The sequence below is a fragment of the Haliotis cracherodii genome, unplaced genomic scaffold, assembly GCF_022045235.1.
Source record: "Haliotis cracherodii isolate W230 unplaced genomic scaffold, xgHalCrac1.p SCAF_25, whole genome shotgun sequence".
NCBI classification, from domain to species: domain Eukaryota; kingdom Metazoa; phylum Mollusca; class Gastropoda; order Lepetellida; family Haliotidae; genus Haliotis; species Haliotis cracherodii.
Window position 1 is genome coordinate 7,236,876 of NW_027266281.1, and position 26,383 is coordinate 7,263,258.

Sequence of the window (26,383 nt, forward strand, 5' to 3'; positions counted from 1 at the left end):
GTAGAGTTGCAGGACTACGACTGTACAGTAGAGATGGAGGACTACAACTGTACAGTACAGTAGAGATGCAGGACTACAACTGTACAGTAGAGATGCAGGAGTACAACTGTACAGAAAAGATGCAGGAGTACAACTGTACAGTAAAGATGCAGGAGTACAACTGTACAGTAAAGATGCAGGACTACAACTGTACAGAAGAGATGCAGGACTACAACTGTACAGTACAGTAGAGATGCAGGACTACAACTGTTCAGTAGAGATGCATGACTACAACTCTACAGTAGAGATGCATGAGTACAACTGTACAGTAGAGATCCAGGACTACAACTGTACAATAGAGATGCAGGACTACAAGTGTACAGTACAGTAGAGATGCAGGACTTCAACTGTACTGTACAGTAGAGATGGAGGACTACAACTGTACAGTACAGTAGAGATGCAGGACTACAACTGTACAGTAGAGATGCAGGAATACAACTGTACAGTAGAGATGGGGGACTACAACTGTACAGTAGAGATACAGGACTACAACTGTACAGTAGAGATGCAGGACTACAACTGTACAGTACAGTAGAGATGCAGGACTACAACTGTACAGTACAGTAGAGATGCAGGACTACAACTGTACAGTAGAGATGCAGGACTACAACTGTACAGTACAGTAGAGATGCAGGACTACAACTGTACAGTAGAGATGCAGGAATACAACTGTACAGTAGAGATGGGGGACTACAACTGTACAGTAGAGATACAGGACTACAACTGTACAGTAGAGATGCAGGACTACAACTGTACAGTAGAGATGCAGGACTACAACTGTACAGTAGAGATGCAGGACTACAACTGTACAGTAGAGATGCAGGACTACAACTGTACAGTAGAGATGCAGGACTACAACTGTACAGTAGAGATGCAGGACTACAACTGTACAGTAGAGATGCAGGACTACAACTGTACAGTAGAGATACAGGACTACAACTGTACAGTAGAGATGCAGGACTACAACTGTACAGTAGAGATGCAGGACTACAACTGTAATGTACAGTAGAGATGCAGGACTACAACTGTACAGTAGAGATGCAGGACTACAACTGTACAGTAGAGATGGGGGACTACAACTGTACAGTAGAGATACAGGACTACAACTGTACAGTAGAGATGCAGGACTACAACTGTACAGTAGAGATGCAGGACTACAACTGTACAGTAGAGATGCAGGACTACAACTGTACAGTAGAGATGCAGGACTACAACTGTACAGTAGAGATACAGGACTACAACTGTACAGTAGAGATGCAGGACTACAACTGTACAGTAGAGATGCAGGACTACAACTGTACAGTAGAGATACAGGACTACAACTGTACAGTAGAGATGGGGGACTACAACTGTACAGTAGAGATACAGGACTACAACTGTACAGTAGAGATGCAGGACTACAACTGTACAGTACAGTAGAGATGCAGGACTACAACTGTACAGTACAGTAGAGATGCAGGACTACAACTGTACAGTAGAGATGCAGGACTACAACTGTACAGTACAGTAGAGATGCAGGACTACAACTGTACAGTAGAGATGCAGGAATACAACTGTACAGTAGAGATGGGGGACTACAACTGTACAGTAGAGATACAGGACTACAACTGTACAGTAGAGATGCAGGACTACAACTGTACAGTAGAGATGCAGGACTACAACTGTACAGTAGAGATGCAGGACTACAACTGTACAGTAGAGATGCAGGACTACAACTGTACAGTAGAGATGCAGGACTACAACTGTACAGTAGAGATACAGGACTACAACTGTACAGTAGAGATGCAGGACTACAACTGTACAGTAGAGATGCAGGACTACAACTGTACAGTACAGTAGAGATGCAGGACTACAACTGTACAGTAGAGATGCAGGACTACAACTGTACAGTAGAGATGGGGGACTACAACTGTACAGTAGAGATACAGGACTACAACTGTACAGTAGAGATGCAGGACTACAACTGTACAGTAGAGATGCAGGACTACAACTGTACAGTAGAGATGCAGGACTACAACTGTACAGTAGAGATGCAGGACTACAACTGTACAGTAGAGATACAGGACTACAACTGTACAGTAGAGATGCAGGACTACAACTGTACAGTAGAGATGCAGGACTACAACTGTACAGTAGAGATACAGGACTACAACTGTACAGTAGAGATGCAGGACTACAACTGTACAGTAGAGATGCAGGACTACAACTGTACAGTAGAGATGCAGGACTACAACTTATAGTAGAGATTATATTTTCTTCAAATGTAACGTCAGTGCGTAACCATGTTTGTTTATTTCCTTTTTTTGTTTGTTGTTTAACAACGCACTCATTAATATTCCAGCTTTTTGACGGCGGTCTGTAAATAATCGAGTCTGGACCAGACAATCCAGTGATAGACATCATGAGCATCGATCCACGCAATTGGGATCGATGACATGCATCTACCAAGTCAGCGAGCCTGACCATCCGATCCCGTTAGTCGCCTCTTACGTCAAGCCTAGTCGCCTTTGACGGCAAGAAAGGGTTGCTGAAGACCTATTCTGCTCCGGATCTTCACAGGTCCTTCTGCTTGTAGTGAAGTATCACTAGCAAACAGTCGTATAGTGGATTTCTTGTTTTCAACAATGTTATTTTTATAAAAAAGAAAAAGAAGAGGATCAAATGCAGATCCCTGGAGTACACCGGCTGTTGAACGTTTTACGTTGGGAGCCTGGCCATTAATTACTACTCTCTGTAATCGATTAATAGCTTTAAGTAATAGCTTTCGAACTATTTCACTGCTTTTATTTAGATGATAATCACTTGTGCCATACCTTATCAAATGCCTTACTTCCTTACCATTATCAGTATCATAAGCAGTAACCACCTCGTTGTGTTGACATTGCGTGAAATCTCCAGTATAACATCCGACTGTAATTTTGATGAGCGTTATCTCCAAGACAATTAAAGACATACAGTAAACTACGGTTATAACGAACACGCTTATGACGAACGAACGGATATAACGAACTAACCTTTTAGTCCCGACTATATGCTGTAGTTATGTTGTATATATGCTTATAACGAATGACGGTTATAACGAACTAAAATTAGTAGTCCCTTTGGGTTCGTTATAAACCGTAGTTTACTGTATTCGAAGACACACTTCTCGAATGTCTTGGCTGACCATGAAGTTAAAGCAACTGGTCTGTAGTTGGTACAGATATCAATATAACTTTTCTTCGAGTGGTCTTGGATCTAAGTTAATTCACCACAATACCACCACATTTTATTCTGTCGTCCATTTGACTTGCATGATCACGTTTTACTTTTCTTACCATCGATATAACCATGAAATGTCAGTCTGTACACATGTAATGTCAGTCTGTAACCATGTAACGTCACTCTGTACACATGTAACGTCAATCTGTACGCATGTTACGTCACTCTGTACACATGTAACGTCAGTCTGTACACATGTAACCTCAGTCTGTACACATGTAACGTGAATCTGTACACATGTAATGTCTCTCTGTACGCGTTTAACGTCAGTCTGTACACATGTAACGTCAACCTGTACACCGGTAACGCCAATCTGTACACATGTAATGTCAGTCTGTACACATGTAACGTTACTGTACACCTGTTATGTCACTCTGTACACCTGTAATGTCACTCTGTACACAAGAAATGTCACTCTGTAAGCAGATAACGTCACGGTACACATATAACGTCAATGTGCACATATAACGTCACTGTACACACGTAACGTCACTGTACACCTGTAACGTCACTGTGCACATGTAACGTCACTCTGTACACATGTAACGTCACACTGTACACATGTAACGTCACTCTGTACACATGTAATGTATCTCTGTACACAGGAAATATCACTCTGTAAACATAACGTCACTGTACACATGTAACGTCACTGTACACATGTAACGTCACTGTACGCCTGTAACGTCACTGTACACCTGTAACGTCAGTCTGTACACATGTAACGTCACTCTGTACACATGTAACGTCACTGTACACATGTAACGTCACTGTACACCTGTAACGTCAGTCTGTACACATGTAACGTCACTCTGTACACATGTAATGTCTCTCTGTACATATGTAATGTCTCTCTGTACACCTGTAACGTCAGTCTGTACACGTGTAATGTCTCTCTGTACACATGTAACGTCACTGTACACCTGTAACGTCAGTCTGTACACATGTAACGTCACTCTGTACACATGTAATGTCACTCTGTACATATGTAATGTCTCTCTGTACACATGTAATGTCACTCTGTACACATGTAATTTCTCTCTGTACACAAGAAATGTCTCTCTGTAAGCAGATAACGTCACTGTACACATGTAACGTCACTGTACACATGTAAAGTTATTCTGTACACATGCAATGTCATTGTACACTATTGCTGTCGTACACACACAGATGTACATAGAACACACGATTGGGAATTTAACACTTACACTGATTTTTCCACCGAAACGTGTTTTACAATCTTATTTTAGAAGAAAAGAATCGTGTCTGATCAAAGACCCCTGCATCTGTTGTGAGTATAGATTCTGTGACCATCTCTCGCCAATGCTGGTCTCTGTCATGAGACGGCAGCCGCTTTTATCAAGAAACACAAGAGAAACATCTATCTACAGCACGATTGGCAACTTCCATTCTTCATCTTCTGAGGCTCGAGAAAACACGCATATCGCGTTACCAGTATGACGTCATTGTGACGTCATAGCTGCATCTTCCCGGATGAATTGCATGATTGTCTGTCAAATTAGCGTTTTTCCCCCTATCATACCAGCTCGTTTCTCGGAAAATTATTCGAGAGCCAAGGATGCATTTAGAAAGCCAAATACCTTCGCCGTGCGGAAAAATAACAAACTGTGTTGTTTTTCTCTCAGGATTAACACCGAGACTGCTCGGAACAACCTCCCAGCGTGACACTGTTTGTATCGCAGCTTAACTTGCGGCCCTATCTGTGGAATTTGCAAACTTAATAAATAAATTAATAAATAAATGAATAACGAGATAGGTAACATGGGAAATGTTAGGAATCACGGCTTCGTCGTAGCGTCTGAGAAGGGTCACCTTGTATTACACTGTTTCGAGTTGTGGGTTCGAATCCAAGATTAGTTGATCGAGTGAGTGAGTGCGTGCGTGCGTGCGTCAGTGACTAAGTACGTGCGTGCATCACTGAATGCGTGAGCGCGTTAGTGAGTGAGTGCGTTAGTGGGAGAGACATATGCCCGTAGGAAGACGTTTAGCGCACACCACCTGGTTTATACATAAACTAAGCGGCAAAAGAAAGTATAGGTTGGCAATTTGTAATTTTCCTAAAAACAGCGATAACTAGTGGAAAGTGGGTATTGGGAATATGACTGCCCAGGAACAGGTACCAAAAAACACCTCACCCGACGGCGCTCGTGCGGTGACAAAGAAAATGGCGAAACAGGTTTCCCGGCTATGGCATAAACTGCACGTGCATGTTAGCTGTATAAATGCGTTCGTCTGCAGGGTATAACCACACGTGATGAAAGCACACAAAGGAAATGTCACGACTGTCACAGGAGCAGAGAGAGAGCCATCGGTATGGGCGAAATGGGGGCAACACAGGTCCAAATTGCTGGAAGGTTTGGAAAAGTTTGGAAGGGGGGAGGGGGGGTGGGGGGTGGGGGGCACAGGACAGGCCTAAAACCGGACGACCCCGAGTGACAACACCACTGGAAAACGGTCGGATACGGCGCATTCACCTGCGAAACAGATTCGTAACGGCGACGGCGACGGCAGCAACAGCGTTGGGACATCCCATTAGCCAACGTACAGTAATACGACGACTTCGTGCTGCTGGAATCCGAGCGTATCATCCTTTCAGAGGAATGGTACTGACTGCTCAACATCGACGTCTGAGACTGCGGTGGGCGAGGCAGGTTCGACGCTGGCAAGCCTCGAGTGCTGTTTACTTGCTCTTGCACTGCTTACTGATGAAAGTCGGTTTAACTTGTTTCGAAATGACGACAGAGAACGTGTTTATCGACGCAGAGGTGACGTTTGGCGCGGGCGTGTATTCGAGAGGTCCATCCATTCGGCGGGGGAGGTGTCATGGTGTGGGGCGGTATTTGTGGAGATCAGAAGACTGATTTGGTGATTATACAGGGAAACCTGAACGTTGTGCAGTACAGAGACCAAGTGTTGCAGCCAGTTTTGCTTCCGTTCTTACAAAACCAACAGCAGGGGGCAATGTTTCAACACGACAATTCCAGGCCGCATACCGCAAGACTGATTCGGAACTTTCTATACCAGCAGAACGTTGACGTTTTGCCCTGGCCTGCCCACTCACCCGATATGAATCCAATTGAACATCTGTTGGACCATCTTGAAAGGCAAATTAGAGCACGCAATCAGCCTCCCGTCAACAGACAAGAATTGCAGCAGGCCCTGAGAGACGAGTGGCAACGCATTCCAGTCCACGTCATCAGAAGACTGACGTCATCGATGAGGCGGCGTATCACAGCATGCATTGAGGCAGCTGGAGGTCATACGCGCTATTGAAGGCAACTGTGTCGTCAATGAACTTGTAGTGTGTCTGACAATTTTTTGGTGACATTTCAGACAACTTTTGAAAATGAAATTTCTTACCCCACCATTGTTTACCTTGAGCTTACGTTACCTGTGATTGCACAATCACATTCAAACTGTGGTTGATCAATCATTTGTTACCCCTCCCTAGATTATACTATAATTCACAACAAAACCTCTTCTTGTTATTTCTTTATCGATCATGGAACTCGACCTATACTTTCTTTGCCGCCCAGTTTATTTTATTCAGCTTAATTTGAAAAGGATTGGTAAACAAGCCTCACTGGCTTATGCAAATACAACTCCCAGTTACATAATTACATTTTAAGTTGAACAAACAATACACATGATATAGTAAGAATACAACACTACAGTCATATGCGTATAAGCTTACATATGTAGGTGAGGTGAAATGGGGTTTAACGTCGCGTCCAAGATTATTGCACTTATATAGCGACGTGCATGTACGCGTGTGTGTGGCTGCTTGTACTAGTCCGGACTGATGCCGATTTATAGTGCTAGCTCACCGAGATACCATGCCGCAGTTTAACATGAATACCCCACTCAGACACAGTGTACTGACTCCGAGCCGACCAGTATCCACTGCTTTTACTTTAGATAATAGGGGCGGTGGGATAGCCCAGTGGTTAAAGCCTTCGCTCGTCACCCGGGTTCGATTCCCGACATGGGTACCATGTGTGGAACCCATCTCTGGTGTCCCCCGCCGTGATATTGCTGGAATATTGCTAAAAGCGGCGTAAAACCATACTCACTACTTTAGATAATAATCACTTGTGCCATTATCAGATGTCTTACTTATATCACAGAATACATAAGTTCGTGAGTTGAAATTGTGTGGAATCTCCAGGTATGAAAACCAACAGTAATTCACCATCAATATTCACACAAAAAACCCTTATTAATACAATTAGCTATTTCAACAGCTGTATCATAAACAATATTATCATAAGTTATAAACTTGCGCGAATGAATTGGAATGTTAAGACATTTGGCTATCTTATGGTGTCGGTTTCTCTTTCTCACAAGGGGGCACAGGTGGCCCAGTCGTCTAAGGCGCCGCGATTCGCTGTGCAGAGTTGTGTCCCTTGGGCACGCCAGAAACCTATGATTGTGGGTTCGAATCCCGGTTCGCCCCGATTATGTTTCTAGGTTTGTCAACACCATACTCGTGCTCTAGGGTTTCACCGAAGTGGTGAACGTCTGAGACCTGCATCACTTCGGGCTTTCCTCCCACATTAAGCTGACACGCCGTGATGTAACTGGAATACTGTTAAAAGCGGCGTTTAACCCAACTCACTCACTCTTTCTCACAAAGGAGCGTACTTGACTATTTATCCATGGTTATATTTGGTCTTATAATTACCTCCTGTTCAGGAACAAACCTATCTCATGTAGATTTAATTACTTTGGTAGTATATTTTGTTACCTCATTTATGTTTTTCATAGTATACTTGAGATTAAGTGCAGCAGGTATTACTTCCTTATTCAGGGTCAGCTTGGGAGAAATAACACATTTTTCTTTTAAAAGGACAACATTGCAAATCTTTCTTGCACTAACATGTGCAAATACTAGACAACTTCTTCTGTATACTTATATATCCCGCATGTCATAGATCATTTGGAACTATCTTCAAATGACATTCCATAATAGAATACATATCTAAGATTGGTTTAAACATATTGTTTGGGATCGGTAAATAAGACAGCATATTTGCATAACTCTCCCAACATAGAAAGCAGGTAACAAAGATGGTCAAGGTGTTTACCACATAATTACACAAAAATACCTTGGTGGTCAGTTATTAAGCATGATCCGCAGTATTCGATAGTCAGAATTATGGGGTTATTCGTAGTAAGAAGTACGAAATAATGTACACAAGATACATATACAATCTTCAAAAAAAGAAACGCACAGGTAGAATTTTAATAAATTTAGTGTACCTAATAAAGTCGATATATTTCATTTGATATCATAGATATAAATAGGAACTTTTGGAGTTCGATAGTTGTCGTTGTACACAGGTATTGAAAACTGTTAATTGTCATGTCACATAAGGCCATAATGTTACGCCGAACTCTCGTGTGACCGCCCCGGGCAGCAATCACGGCTCTGCATCTCCTCGGCACTGACTGGATATGTGTACCAATTCTGTTCTGCGGAATTCTGCGCCATTCTGTCCCAAAGGGGGCAACTGGTGCTGTGGTGGACGTTGAAGTGGCGTGCAACAGAAGACTGCGATTCCCTTCTTTGGATACGTCCTATGGCGATGTTCCGATCGGCAGCGCTGAGTCTCGACATTTTCGAACTTGAGAAATATTGACAATTGAATGACAAATTATTGGCTTATGCTTGCCTTTTTATAGCCACTACCACGGGTTACGAATGCCATAACTTGCACGTGCATTTGGGTTTACTGTTTTCCTCCATCACATTTTTTAACAATTGTAAAAACAATGTCGTTTAAGACAATGGCTGCATTTACGCACCGTTTGTCGAATATCAGGCCACCAACATTTTCCGATAACATATATCCAATTTATATACCGGATTTTTTGTTTAGTCAGGTTCAATGAACTATATACTACCTCTGCGTTTCATTTTTAGAAGAGTGTATATTTTATTTGAGAGTTTGGTGTATTATTTAGTTTTAATCCAGAATGTGTGTTGAAAGTATCGACATAGAGAAGCATTTCATGATTTGCTTCAGATGATACTTTCACATCCGTAAGTACTGTACTTCTTTAATGTCCTTTTATTTAATATAATAAGTTGCTTCTGATTTGATCATAATCACAACAAACAAAGAAGTAGTGTAGCGGGTCTTCATCGTGGTGACCACAGGTACAGTCTGGGCTGTCACTACACCCGAATCTGAGGCGGCAGTGGATACATTGACAGAATCTGTATTAAAGAAATATTTGTAATTATTTTTGCATGATAATACATTATGAAAATTTTAGTAAGAGCCAGAAGATTTAATTTCTTCAAATAGATTATTCCATAATTTTGTGGAGTTAAGTATTAAGGATTTTGCGTAGAGTTCAGTCTTAGATCTAATTATTTGGGTGGGTTCGAATCCCGGTTGTGGGTTCGAATCCCGGTTCGCCCCAATTGTGTTTCTAGGTTTGTCAGCACCATACCCGTGCTCGTGGGTTTCACCGAAGTGGTAAACGTCTGAGACCTGCATCACGTCTGGCTTTCCTCCCACATTAAGCTGACATGCCGTGATATAACTGGAATACTGTTAAAAGCGGCGTTAAACGCAACTCACTCACTCACTTTAATTATTTGGAGGTCTAAGGCTGTAATCACTACGAGAGTTAACTTGGTCTGGGATTAGGTAAGCTGGTGATAAATTGTTTGCAAATCGTATCTGAGACAGGCTGGTTCTAGAACTCTGTGTATAGTTCTCAGTGTTACGTCACGTGACGAAGCAGCTGGTAAACACAGCAGGGAAGTCCAATAACCTTTGCCGTGAAACAATTGAGAAACATATTTCCCGTTCTGCGTGTATCAATTTGTAGACCAATAACGGTAGTTCGTTTCTAGACAGGGCGTTTGCCCGGAGAGCGGGAGGTCGAGGGTTCGACCCGGACCCGTCATGCTAAAATTCGCTAAAGGTTGTTACCCTGTCTGACCCGTGGCATAAGGATATAAAGCAAGCACTGATCGGCTCGGTGTGTGTATACTGTGCAGAGGCTGATCCAGAAGTTTGAAAAAGGGGGATTCAACTTGGAATATTTGAACCTTCAGTTAAATTTACTTCAGCAATCAAATCAATAATTATATATACCGATTGACCCTACACCCACAGATTCCCCCTGTACCCACAGATTCCCCTTGTACCCACAGATGCCCCCTGTACCCACGGATTCCCCCTGTTTCCACAGATTCCCCCTGTACCCACAGATTCCCCCTGCACCCACAGATTCCCCCTGTACCCACAGATTCCCCCTGTACCCACAGATTCCCCCTCTACCCACAGATCCCCCCTGTAGCCACACATTCCTCCTGTACCCACAGATTCCCCCTGTACCCACAGATTCCCCCTGTACCCACAGATTCCCCCTACACCCACAGATTCCCCCTGTACCCACAGATTCCCCCTGTACCCACAGATTCCCCCTACACCCACAGATTCCCCCTACACCCACAGATTCCCCCTGTACCCACAGATTCCCCTTTTACCCACAGATGCCCCCTGTACCCACAGATTCCCCCTATACCCACAGATTCCCCCTGTACCCACAGATTCCCCCTGTACCCACAGATTCCCCCTGTACCCACAGATTCCCCCTACACCCACAGATTCCCCCTGTACCCACAGATTCCCCCTGTACCCACAGATTCCCCCTGTACCCACAGATTCCCCCTACACCCACAGATTCCCCTGTACCCACAGATTCCCCCTACACACACATATTCCCTCTGTACCCACAGATTCCCCCTACACACACAGATTCCCCCTGTACCCACAGATTCCCCCTGTACCCACAGATTCCCCCTGTACCCACAGATTCCCCCTACACCCACAGATTCCCCTGTACCCACAGATTCCCCCTACACCCACAGATTCCCCCTGTACCCACAGATTCCCCCTATACCCACAGATTCCCCCTACACCCACAGATTCCCCCTGTACCCACAGATTCCCCCTGTACCCACAGATTCCCCCTACACACACAGATTCCCCCTACACCCACAGATTCCCCTGTACCCACAAATTCCCCCTACACCCACAGATTCCCCTGTACCCACAAATTCCCCCTACACCCACAGATTCCCCCTGTACCCACAGATTCCCCCTGTACCCACAGATTCCCCCTGTACCCACAGATTCCCCCTGTACCCACAGATTCCCCCTATACCCACAGATTCCCCCTGTACCCACAGATTCCCCCTGTACCCACAGAATCCCCCTACACCCACAGATTCCCCCTACACCCACAGATTCCCTCTACACCCACAGAGTCACCCTACACAGAGTCACCCTACACAGAGTCACCCTACACCCACAGAGTCACCCTACACCCACAGATTCACCCTACACAGAGTCACGCAACACACACAGAGTCACCCTACACCACAGAGTCACCCTACACAGAGTCACCCTACACCACAGAGTCACCCTACACAGAGTCACCCCACACAGTCACCCTACACCACAGATTCACCCTACACAGAGTCACCCTACACAGAGTCACCCCACACAGTCACCCTACACCACAGATTCACCCTACACAGAGTCACCCTACACCACAGAGTCACCCTACACAGAGTCACCCTACACAGAGTCACCCCACACAGTCACCCTACACCACAGATTCACCCTACACAGAGTCACCCTACACCCACAGATTCCTCCTGTACCCACAGATTCCCCCTACACCCACAGATTTCCCTGTACCCACAGATTCCCCCTACACCCACAGATTCCCCCTACACCCACAGAGTCACCCTACACCACAGATTCACCCTACACCACAGATTCACCCTACACAGAGTCACGCAACACACACAGAGTCGCCCTACACCACAGAGTCACCCTACACAGAGTCACCCCACACAGTCACCCTACACCACAGATTCACCCTACACAGAGTCACCCTACACCCACAGATTCCTCCTGTACCCACAGATTCCCCCTATACCCACAGATTCCTCCTGTACCCACAGATTCCCCTACACCCACAGATTTCCTCTGTACCCACAGATTCCCCCTATACCCACAGTTTCCCCCTGCACCCACAGATTCCCCCTATACCCACAGTTTCCCCCTGCACCCACAGTTTCCCCCTGCACCCACAGAGTCACCCTACACCACAGAGTCACCCTACACCCACAGATTCACCCTACACAGAGTCATTCTACACCACAGAGTCACCCTACACCCACAGAGTCACCCGACACAGATTCACTCTACACAGAGTCACCCTACACAGAGTCACCCTACACAGATTCACTCTACACAGAGTCACCCTACACAGAGTCACCCTACACAGAGTCAGCCCACACAGAGTCACCCTACATCCACAGATTCACCCCACACCACAGAGTCACCCTACACAGAGTCACCCTACACCCACAGAGTCACCCTACATCCACAGATTCTCCCTACACCCACAGAGTCACCCCACACCCACAGAATCACCCTACACAGATTCACTCTACACAGAGTCACCCTACACAGATTCACTCTACACAGAGTCACCCTACACAGATTAACTCTACACAGAGTCACCCTACATCCACAGATTCACCCTACATCCACAGATTCACCCCACACCACAGAGTCACCGTACACCCACAGATTCACCCTACACCCACAGATTCACCCTACACAGATTCACTCTACACAGAGTCATCCTACATACACAGATTCACCCTACACCACAGAGTTACCCTACACAGAGTCATCCTACATACACAGAGTCACCCTACATCCACAGATTCACTCTACACAGAGTCACCCTACACCCACAGATTCACTCTACACAGAGTCACCCTACACCCACAGATTCACTCTACACAGAGTCACCCTACACCCACAGATTCACTCTACACAGAGTCACCCTACACCACAGATTCACCCTACACCACAGAGTCACCCTACACCCACAGATTCACCCTACACAGAGTCACCCTACACCCACAGATTCACTCTACACAGAGTCACCGTACACCCACAGATTCACTCTACACAGAGTCACCCTACACCACAGATTCACTCTACACAGAGTCACCCTACACCACAGATTCACCCTACACCACAGAGTCACCCTACACCACAGAGTCACCCTACACCCACAGATTCACTCTACACAGAGTCACGCAACACCACAGATTCACTCTACACAGAGTCACCCTACATCCACAGATTCACCCTACACCACAGAGTCACCCTACACAGAGTCACGCAACACCACAGAGTAACCCTACACCACAGAGTCACCCTACACAGAGTCACCCTACACCACAGAGTCACCCTACACCCACAGAGTCACCCTACACAGAGTCACGCAACACCACAGATTCACCCTACACCACAGAGTCACCCTACACAGAGTCATCCTACATACACAGATTCACCCTACACCACAGATTCACCCTACACAGAGTCATCCTACATACACAGATTCACCCTACACCACAGAGTCACCCTACACAGAGTCACCCTACACAGAGTCACCCTACACACACAGAGTCACCCTACACCACAGAGTCACCCTACACAGAGTCACCCTACACCACAGAGTCACCCTACACAGAGTCACCCTACACCACAGATTCACCCTACACAGGGTCACCCTACACCACAGAGTCACCCTACACCACAGAGTCACCCCACACCACAGAGTCACCCTACACAGAGTCATCCTACATACACAGAGTCACCCTACACAGATTCACCGTACACCACAGAGTCACCCTACACAGAGTCACCCTACACAGAGTCACCCTACACACACAGAGTCACCCTACACCACAGAGTCACCCTACACAGAGTCACCCTACACAGAGTCACCCTACACCACAGAGTCACCCTACACAGATTCACCCTACACAGGGTCACCCTACACCACAGAGTCACCCTACACACACAGATTCACCCTACACCACAGATTCACCCTACACAGAGTCATCCTACATACACAGATTCACCCTACACCACAGATTCACCCTACACAGGGTCACCCTACACCACAGAGTCACCCTACACCACAGAGTCACCCCACACCACAGAGTCACCCTACACAGAGTCATCCTACATACACAGAGTCACCCTACATCCACAGATTCACCCTACACCACAGAGTCACCCTACACAGAGTCACGCAACACCACAGAGTAACCCTACACCACAGAGTCACCCTACACAGAGTCACCCTACACCACAGAGTCACCCTACACCCACAGAGTCACCCTACACAGAGTCACGCAACACCACAGAGTAACCCTACACCACAGAGTCACCCTACACAGAGTCATCCTACATACACAGATTCACCCTACACCACAGATTCACCCTACACAGAGTCATCCTACATACACAGATTCACCCTACACCACAGAGTCACCCTACACAGAGTCACCCTACACAGAGTCACCCTACACACACAGAGTCACCCTACACCACAGAGTCACCCTACACAGAGTCACCCTACACCACAGAGTCACCCTACACAGGGTCACCCTACACCACAGAGTCACCCTACACCACAGAGTCACCCCACACCACAGAGTCACCCTACACAGAGTCATCCTACATACACAGAGTCACCCTACACAGATTCACCCTACACCACAGAGTCACCCTACACAGAGTCACCCTACACAGAGTCACCCTACACACACAGAGTCACCCTACACCACAGAGTCACCCTACACAGAGTCACCCTACACAGAGTCACCCTACACCACAGAGTCACCCTACACAGATTCACCCTACACAGGGTCACCCTACACCACAGAGTCACCCTACACACACAGAGTCACCCTACACCACAGAGTCACCCTACACAGAGTCACCCTACACCACAGAGTCACCCTACACAGAGTCACCCTACACCACAGAGTCACCCTACACCACAGATTCACCCTACACAGAGTCACCCTACACCACAGAGTCACCCTACACAGAGTCACCCTACACCACAGAGTCACCCTACACCACAGAGTCACCCTACACAGAGTCACCCTACACCACAGAGTCACCCTACACAGATTCACCCTACACCACAGAGTCACCCTACACAGAGTCACCCTACACCCACAGATTCCCTCTGTACCCACAGATTCCCCCTACACACACAGATTCCCCCTGTACCCACAGATTACCCCTGTACCCACAGATTCCCCCTGTACCCACAGATTCCCCCTGTACCCACAGATTCCCCCTACACACACAGATTCCCCCTGTACCCACAGATTCCCCCTGTACCCACAGAGTCACCCTACACACACAGAGTCACCCTACACCACAGATTCCCCCTACATACACAGATTCACCCTACACACACAGAGTCACCCTACACAGAGTCACCCTACACACACAGAGTCACCCTACACAGAGTCACCCTACACAGAGTCACCCTACACCAACAGATTCACCCTACACGGTCACCCTACACCACAGGATTCATAACGAAGGTTGTATTTCGGGCTATACGATCAAAATAAATACTCTCCAAATTTATCATTCCAGACAGACCCAAATATGTTCGTCTTCTTCTATGTTGTGTGACGCATGCTCTGATCGACTCCACCAGTGGTGTGTTTATCTTGCCAACTCCTTCACGGCAACACGGCGAGTTGTGATATGATAGTTAAATGCGCGACACTGTCGAGATGGCAAGGGCAGGGGGCTTGATGTATGGCTTTCCTAGCAACCACTATTAATAGCGTCCGTCAGAACGTCACGCCGCCACCACGATGATAGATTCCCGTCACTGAACAGTGAGGCGTCAGACATGGGGCGTAGTCAATGCAGTCGCCGCCACGTCCAGGCCTCGCCTCCATCGGGTCGTCGTGGTGACGCGAGGACGGGATCAGCTCCTCCATAAGCGTCATCGCTTTTACTGTTGTAATATTGATTTGAAACGTGGGGTATTGCGGAATCAACTTTAGACCAGGTGAGCTAAGAAGGTATAAATGTGGGTGAGGTACGTTAAAGAGGAGGCTGAAGGTGTATTCATGCGTAACATGGTTCACACAGTGTAAAATGACAGTTTATAACCTCGTGTCGTAACCACTGTCTACTGTAAATCTTGAAATTAATGCGACTCCAAATTAATACGACTGCTGACTCTTAGCCAGAAATGAGACTCAATATCCGAAGTGATGCAGGTATGAGACGTTAACCACTTCGGTGAAACCCACGAGCACGGGTATGGTGCTGACAACCCTAGAAACATAATCGGGGAGAACCGGGATTCGAACCCACAATCATAGGTTTTTGGCGTGCCGAAGGGACGCAACTCTGCACTATCGCGTCGACTTAGACGACTGGGCCACCCGTGCCTCCGACTGGCATAAAGGAAGTTCGAAGTATAATCTCATTCCACACACACACAACACGCACAACAAACACACACACACACACACACCCACACACACACACACACACACACACACACACACACACACACACACACACACACACACACACACACTCACACACACTCACACTCACACTGTAAAATCATTGTAACTACCCACCAAACACACACACAAACTCTCTCTCTGTCTCGCTCTCTCTTTCTCCCCCCCCCTCCCCCTCTCTCTCTGTCACACACACACACACACACACACTCACACACACACCACACTCACACTGTAAAATCATCGTAACTACCCACCAAACACACACACACTCTCTCTCTCTTTCTCCCCCCCCCCCTCTCTCTCTCACACACACACACGCATACACACTGTGTGTGTGTGTGTGTGTGTGTGTGTGTGTGTGTGTGTGTGTGTGTGTGTGTGTGTGTGTGTAACCTTATCAACGGTGTATATAATGAAGACAAACGAGGTCCCGTGTAAAACCAATTTCATGAAAGAGTGAATAGTTCTGGTAACTTACGAGCGAAAGCCAAGAAGATACGAAATTTCATCATGAGGTTCCTAAGATTGGTAGTACAGGATAGCTCGATACTATTGTGTTTATTGCTTGCCTATCAGAATTTTATAAAACCTCGTTTGAAGGAATTATGAGAGTTTCCGTCTTAAACTAGGTCATGCGCATGAATGCAATATTTCACTGCCGTGTGTAAATATGCAGACATCGACGCTATGCACATTAATCCATTTGAGTTTGACAGGTAAATACAACTTCAAAAACGTTGAAAGTTGACACGTATCAAATTATTACCATACCACGGCCTACCTTCACATATCAACATCAAAGCGTACAGCCATCGTAAATAACATTCTCACATACAATTTTTTTGAATATAACATCCTCCCTCAATATATATCCATTGCATATAACCTCTTCCCTCAATATATAACCATCGTGTATAACCTTCCCACACTGTATGATGATTGTATATAACCGCCTCCCTTAATATATATCCATCAAATATAACCGCCTCCCTCAATATATAACCGTCGAGTATAACCTCCCCAAACTGTATGATGATTGTATATAACCGCCTCCCTTAATATATAACCATCCAATATAACCTCCTTCCTCAATGCATAACCACCGTATATGACCTCCTCCCTCAATTTATAACCACCCTATTTAATCCTCATTTATATACCCATGTAATAGTGTCTTCTCCTACACGAAAAACCCATGTGATACTCTCTCCGCCAATAGTATATAACCATGTGATACTCTCTCCGCCAATAGTATATAACCATGTGATTCTCTCTCCGCCAATAGTATAAAACCATGTGATACTCTCTCCGCCAATAGTATATAACCATGTGATACTCTCTCCGCCAATAGTATATAACCATGTGATACTCTCTCCGTCAATAGTATATAACCATGTGATACTCTCTCCGCCAATAGTATATAACCATATGATATTCTCTCCGCCCACAGTATATAACCATATGATACTCTCTCCGCCAATAGTATATAACCATGTGATACTCTCTCCGCCAATAGTATAAAACCATGTGATACTCTCTCCGCCAATAGTATATAACCATGTGATACTCTCTCCGCCCACAATATATAACCATGTGATACTCTCTCCGCCCACAGTATATAACCATGTGATATTGTCACCGCCCACAGTATATAACCATGTGATACTCTCTCCGCCCACAATATATAACCATGTGATATTGTGAAATATAAGTAATAATCTCACCTTCGTAATCACTACTGACAAAGACGTAGATCTAACATCCGTCGTAGGTCTCCTAAAGGCAATAGATGCAACAGCGGGGGCCAAACTAACTCTATTTCTGAGAGATGGACAGCTACTCGAACGTATATAAACAGAGCAGCCAAGGATAAACATGAAATTATATCGATATACGGAAACAGAAATCATATCAATACAAAAACAGAAATTTTGTGAATACCAAACTCACAATAGATATGTGTACCCTACTCACACACATGGGTCACAAAGAGCGACAGGTCAGCCGAAATTGCTTAGGCATAATGCGACCTCTTAAACACTTGATGCAACAACAACAACAACAACAACAACAAAAACAACAACAAAAATCAACAACATCAACAACAACAACAACAACAACAACAACAACGACAAAGACGTGTTGTACGGCGTCCAGTTTGTTCACATATATAGAAGGGGGATTGTTACTTGTTCACAGTTTGTATAGTGATAATATACGGGATGGCCAGCTGCAAGTGACGTCATATAAATTTCAAAACTGACTCGGGCGCCTCGTTATTCGGACGCTGTTTGAGGTCCATAGAGACAATTGGGGGCAGGTAACGGGAGTGGGGAGGTTGCCTCGGAGATATGTCGTCCCAGATGTTTGGGGAACTCGAGGATAGCCTGAAGAATGACCTCAAAGGGTAATCTTGTCCGGGTCGGGAATCTTGATCCTGAGGTGAAGTGAAATGGGGTTTAACGTCGCGTCCAAGATTATTGCACTTATATAGCGACGTGCATACCCGTGTGTGTGTGGCTGCTTGTACTAGTCCGGACTGATGCCGATTTATAGTGCTAGCACACTGAGATACCATGCCAGTTTAACATGAATACTCAACTCGGACACAGTATACTGACTCCGAAGCGACCAGTCCTTGTTTTAGCCCTGTAATGCCAAGCGCCAGACAGGGTAACAACAAGTACCATCTTTTAATGTCTTTTGGTATGACGCGGACGGGGATCGAACCCCGGACCTTCCGCTCTCCGGGCGGACACTCTACCACTAGACCACGGAGGCGGTCTCTTGATCCTTGATCCAGGTGAACCATCATGAAATGAGTGAGTGAGTGAGTGAGTGAGTGAGTGAGTGAGCTCTAAGGGTAATCTATATGAGAATCTTGTTGCTGATTTTCTTTCGCCTTGAAATGATTTGTAAAAGTGATTTTCATAAATAATGTATTGCATTGTTTATTGTTTAACGCCGCATTTAGCAATATTCAATCTATATGACGGTGGTCTGTAAATAAACGAGTCTGGACCAGAAAAAATCCAGTGATTGACATCATGAGCATCGATCCACGCAATTGGGACAGCATGGCATGCATCAACCAAGTCAGCAAGCCTGACCACCCGATCCCGTTAGTCGCCTCTTACGACAAGCATATTCGCCTTTAACGGCAAGCATGGGTTGCTGAAGACATATTCTACCCCTGATCTTCACGGAGCCAGTGTACGTGTAGGAAGGTACGCAGGATTTGACCTCAACCGACTCCACCCGACCTCACCCGACTCCACCGACCTCACCCGACTCCACCCGACCACACCCGATCCCACTCGACTTCACCCGACTCCACCCGACCACACCCGATCCCACCCGACCTCACCCGACACATCCCGACCTCACCCGACTCCACCCGACCACACCCGACCACACCCGATCCCACCCGACCTCAACCGATCCCACCCGACACCACCCGACCTCACCCGACTCCACTCGACCTCACCCGACCACACCCGATCCCACCCGACCTCAACCGATCCCACCCGACCCCACCCGACCCCACCCGACCCCACCCGACCCCACAAGCACTCTATGCCCCAGGAGTTGCAGGGTCTGCAATAACAGACATTGGTCCAGTTTGCCCAAAACATTGAAATGATGCAAATGTCTAAAAATAGGTTCGTACTGCCCTCGATACGCACATCTGTTTCACAGTGAAATACATGGGGTTTCCCCGGACTATATATAGGCTACTGCTCTATTCGGGGGACGCAAGGCAAGGTGGGTGAGGTTCGTTCTCACCAACGGGGTTGTCCCCAGCAAGACGGACAGTGTGGACAGGCTGTCACTGGCTCTCTGTATACTGGGTATTATTGACAGACACGGATATAGATAGTTGTGATGTAGATAGTTTTGATGTAGATAGACGTGATATAGATAGACGTGGTATAGAGAGACGTGATGTAGATAGACGTGGTATAGATAGACGTGATATAGAGAGACGTGATGTAGATAGACGTGGTATAGATAGACGTGATGTAGATAGACGTGATATAGATAGACGTGATGTAGATAGACGTGGTATAGATAGACGTGATGTAGATAGACGTGATATAGATAGACGTGATGTAGATAGACGTGGTATAGATAGACGTGATATAGATAGACGTGATATAGATAGACGTGGTATAGATAGACGTGGTGTAGATAGACGTGATGTAGATAGATGTGATGTAGATAGACGTGATGTAGATAGACGTGATGTAGATAGACGTGATATAGATAGACGTGGCATAGAGAGACGTGATGTAGATAGACGTGGTATAGATAGACGTGATGTAGATAGACGTGATATAGATAGACGTGATTTAGATAGACGTGATATAGATAGACGTGATGTAGATAGACGTGATATAGATAGACGTGGCATAGAGAGACGTGATGTAGATAGACGTGGTATAGATAGACGTGATGTAGATAGACGTGATATAGATAGACGTGATGTAGATAGACGTGATGTAGATAGACGTGGCATAGAGAGACGTGATGCAGATAGACGTGATGTAGATAGACGTGGTATAGATAGACGTGATGTAGATATACGTGATGTAGATAGACGTGATGTAGATAGACGTGATTTAGATAGACGTGATGTAGATAGACGTGATATAGATAGACGTGATGTAGATAGATGTAATATAGATATACGTGATGTAGATAGACGTGATATAGATAGACGTGATGTAGATAGACGTGGTATAGAAAGACTAGATGTAGATAGACGTGATGTAGATAGACGTGATGTAGATAGACGTGATATAGATAGACGTGATGTAGATAGACGTGGTATAGATAGACGTGATATAGATATACGTGATGTAGATAGACGTGATGTAGATAGACGTGATTTAGATAGACGTGATGTAGATAGACGTGATATAGATAGACGTGATGTAGATAGACGTGGTATAGATAGACGTGGTATGGATAGACGTGATGTAGATAGACGTGGTGTAGATAGATGTGATGTAGATAGACGTGATATAGATAGGCGTAGTATCGAAAGACTAGATGTAGATATACGTGATGTAGATAGACGTGATGTAGATAGACGTGATATAGATAGACGTGATGTAGATAGCCGTGATATAGATAGACGTGGCATAGAGAGACGTGATGTAGATAGACGTGGTATAGATAGACGTGATGTAGATAGACGTGATATAGATAGACGTGATGTAGATAGACGTGATGTAGATAGACGTGATGTAGATAGACGTGATATAGATAGACGTGATGTAGATAGACGTGGTATAGATAGACGTGATATAGATATACGTGATGTAGATAGACGTGGTATAGATAGACGTGGTATGGATAGACGTGATGTAGATAGACGTGGTGTAGATAGATGTGATGTAGATAGACGTGATATAGATAGGCGTGGTATCGAAAGACTAGATGTAGATATACGTGATGTAGATAGACGTGATGTAGATAGACGTGATATAGATAGATGTTATGTAGATAGACGTGGTATAGATAGACGTGGCATGGATAGACGTGATGTAGATAGACGTGGTATAGATAGACGTGATATAGATAGATGTTATGTAGATAGACGTGATGTAGATAGACGTGATATAGATAGACGTGATGTAGATAGACGTGGTATAGATAGACGTGATATAGATAGACGTGATATAGATAGACGTGGTATAGATAGACGTGGTATAGATAGACGTGATGTAGATAGATGTGATATAGATAGACGTGATGTAGATAGACGTGATATAGATAGACGTGATGTAGATAGACGTGATATAGATAGACGTGGCATAGAGAGACGTGATGTAGATAGACGTGATGTAGATAGATGTGATATAGATAGACGTGATGTAGATAGACGTGATATAGATAGACGTGATGTAGATAGATGTGATATAGATAGACGTGACGTAGATAGACGTGATATAGATAGACGTGATGTAGATAGACGTGGTATAGATAGACGTGATGTAGATAGACGTGATTTAGATAGACGTGATGTAGATAGACGTGATGTAGATAGACGTGATGTAGATAGACGTGGTATAGATAGACGTGGTATAGATAGACGTGATGTAGATAGACGTGATTTAGATAGACGTGATGTAGATAGACGTGGTATAGATAGACGTGATGTAGATAGACGTGATGTAGATAGACGTGGTATAGATAGACGTGATGTAGATATACGTGATGTAGATAGACGTGATGTAGATAGACGTGATTTAGATAGACGTGATGTAGATAGACGTGATATAGATAGACGTGATGTAGATAGACGTGGTATAGATAGACGTGATATAGATAGACGTGATATAGATAGACGTGGTATAGATAGACGTGGTATAGATAGACATGATGTAGATAGATGTGATATAGATAGACGTGATGTAGATAGACGTGATATAGATAGACGTGATGTAGATAGACGTGATATAGATAGACGTGGCATAGAGAGACGTGATGTAGATAGACGTGATGTAGATAGATGTGATATAGATAGACGTGATGTAGATAGACGTGATATAGATAGACGTGATGTAGATAGATGTGATATAGATAGACGTGACGTAGATAGACGTGATATAGATAGACGTGATGTAGATAGACGTGGTATAGATAGACGTGATGTAGATAGACGTGATTTAGATAGACGTGATGTAGATAGACGTGATGTAGATAGACGTGATGTAGATAGACGTGGTATAGATAGACGTGGTATAGATAGACGTGATGTAGATAGACGTGATTTAGATAGACGTGATGTAGATAGACGTGGTATAGATAGACGTGATGTAGATAGACGTGATGTAGATAGACGTGATGTAGATAGACGTGGTATAGATAGACGTGATGTAGATATACGTGATGTAGATAGACGTGATGTAGATAGACGTGATTTAGATAGACGTGATGTAGATAGACGTGATATAGATAGACGTGATGTAGATAGATGTAATATAGATAGACGTGATGTAGATAGACGTGATATAGATAGACGTGATGTAGATAGACGTGATGTAGATAGACGTGATGTAGATAGACGTGATATAGATAGACGTGATGTAGATAGATGTGATATAGATAGACGTGGTATAGATAGACGTGGTATAGATAGACGTGGTGTAGATAGATGTGATATAGATAGACGTGATGTAGATAGACGTGATGTAGATAGACGTGATGTAGATAGACGTGGTATAGATAGACATGATGTAGATAGACGTGGTATAGATAGACATGATGTAGATAGACGTGATTTAGATAAACGTGATGTAGATATACGTGATGTAGATAGACGTGATGTAGATAGACGTGGTATAGATAGACGTGGTATAGATAGACGTGATGTAGATAGACGTGATGTAGATAGACGTGGTATAGATAGACGTGATGTAGATATACGTGATGTAGATAGACGTGATGTAGATAGACGTGATTTAGATAGACGTGATGTAGATAGACGTGATATAGATAGACGTGATGTAGATAGATGTGATATAGATAGACGTGATGTAGATAGACGTGATATAGATAGACGTGATGTAGATAGACGTGATATAGATAGACGTGATGTAGATAGACGTGATTTAGATAGACGTGGTATAGATAGGCGTGATATAGATAGACGTGGTATAGATAGACGTGGTATAGAAAGACTAGATGTAGATAGACGTGATGTAGATAAACGTGATGTAGATAGACGTGATATAGATAGATGTTATGTAGATAGACATGATGTAGATAGACGTGGTATAGATAGACGTGATGTAGATAGACGTGATGTAGATAGACGTGATGTAGATAGACGTGATATAGATAGATGTTATGTAGATAGACGTGATTTAGATAGACGTGATGTAGATATACGTGATGTAGATAGACGTGATATAGATAGACGTGATATAGATAGACGTGATATAGATAGACGTGGTATCATAGGTCACAATCATAGGTTTCTGGCATGCCCAAGGGACTCAACTTTCACAGCGAATAGCGGCGCCTTAGACGACTGGGCCACCCGTGCACCCAATCCTAGCTGAAAAAAGATCAGGCTGATTTGGTTGTTTTAGTGTGCAATGGTTGTTATAATATTTTTATCACATCGGGACAAACTTTTGCACAGCGGTGGGGACTACTGAATAACGAAACTTTTTTCACGTCGAAATTAAAATTCGGGGTGCGCGGGAGATGGGAAACTCAATTAAAAAATAAGGACTGCTTTAGAACGTATAGAACTTAACTGTTTCTTATTTGCTGTTTAATCAATTTTTGGTCTTCACTAATATTGATTTGATGTAGATTTATTAACATAAGCTATCAATTCTACATACAGTTTTATCGGATTAATGTGGGGGCTGTCGAGTTGCCCAGTGGTTAAAGCGTTCGCTCGTCACGCCGAAGACCCGGGTTCGATGCCCGACATGGGTACAATGTGTGAAGCCCATTTCTGGTGTTCCCCGCCGTGATATTGCTGGAATATTGCTAAAAGCGGCATAAAACCATACTCACTCATTCACTCGAATTAATGCGAGTCCTTCACAGATGCACGGCCCCTCAACAAAAAGAGGGAGAACGCTTTAAAACTCTTTCACAGAAGTAAATAATCGATTAATTTCGGTGGGAGGCATTCCTTGAAGTCGCGTCCGTGCTGCGAATTAATTAAATAAATATGATATCAATCGAAATACGTTTTTACTTTCGAGATCCGTCGTCCTGGGTTTTGTTGGCTGCGATCGCCTTCAAACCAATCACGTGATCAATGACGTCAATCGGTCGTGCCGGGACATGGTAGCTTGTGTTTCGGCAGCAGGTTTTTGTCAAAAATAAATCATTTTCTCGCAAAAATCATGTTTGATTGCATTGCCGCATTCAAAGCGATATCAGACTCTGATGTTTGCGCGCTATGACGTCATAGGGGATAACAATTAGCGTGTTGATTGGCTGTTAACGGTGATTGACGGTAATAGACGCGTGTAGACGTCACGTGACAGTTTCGACCATCACAGAATGCAAGGAATTAATCACTAGATCTCCGCGATGTGCAACTTGTTGTATAAGTATGTTCCCAGAGCTGATGGTGTTGTTCAGAGTCAGCCCCGTCAGTGTATCTACATGCTAGTGTTGGGACGGGTAACTCGGGTACTCAGGTCGGGTAGGTACTGAGTAGACCCGGGTACCTATGGACCACCCGGACCCGTGGTTAGTCACGTGATTATATTGTTTAATGGCAAAAATTATCTAGAACTCTATGGTTACACTATAAGCGACAAATGTTCACATTTATTTCCGACTATGCACACATTACTTCTGACTTTATATGTTTGCTTAAAGATAAAACGTCAGTCAACGTCAGTGTATGCATGACCAAATCATTTTATACCTGTATCGAAATACATTTTGACAGAAGTACGGTCAAACGTTTCCCAATCGGACATTTTGTACCTTCCTCTTGAGACCCACAGCGGGTACCCGGGTAGGGTCGGGTATTAGGGGTGTCAATCAATCAGTTTATTCGGTAATAAGGCCTCAGGCCCACGTACATATATATATATACACAAATTAATTTCACATCAAGTGCTGCATGAAATAATATTTACAGGT

At 44.6% G+C, this 26,383-nt stretch overlaps 1 protein-coding gene across 1 annotated transcript; it reads left to right on the plus strand.

The window, feature by feature from the left end:
* The first annotated feature begins 259 nt into the window (after positions 1–259).
* Positions 260–15,788, plus strand: LOC139472697 (mucin-2-like). Its single transcript, XM_071255153.1, has 4 exons — positions 260–356; positions 10,534–14,491; positions 14,664–15,428; positions 15,572–15,788. Exons 1-4 carry the CDS (start codon positions 260–262, stop codon positions 15,786–15,788), a joined length of 5,037 nt encoding a protein of 1,678 aa, XP_071111254.1.
* Positions 15,789–26,383: the final 10,595 nt, after the last annotated feature.

Bases quoted from the DNA above. Each gene is read 5' to 3' on its own strand.
- LOC139472697 (XM_071255153.1), top strand. From the start codon at position 260: ATGCATGACTACAACTCTACAGTAGAGATGCATGAGTACAACTGTACA. The intron at 357-10,533 runs GTACAGTACAGT...CTGTTTCCACAG, and splicing joins AGAGATGCAGGACTACAAGT to ATTCCCCCTGTACCCACAGA. The intron at 15,429-15,571 runs GTACCCACAGAT...CTGTACCCACAG, and splicing joins TACACCCACAGATTCCCTCT to ATTCCCCCTGTACCCACAGA.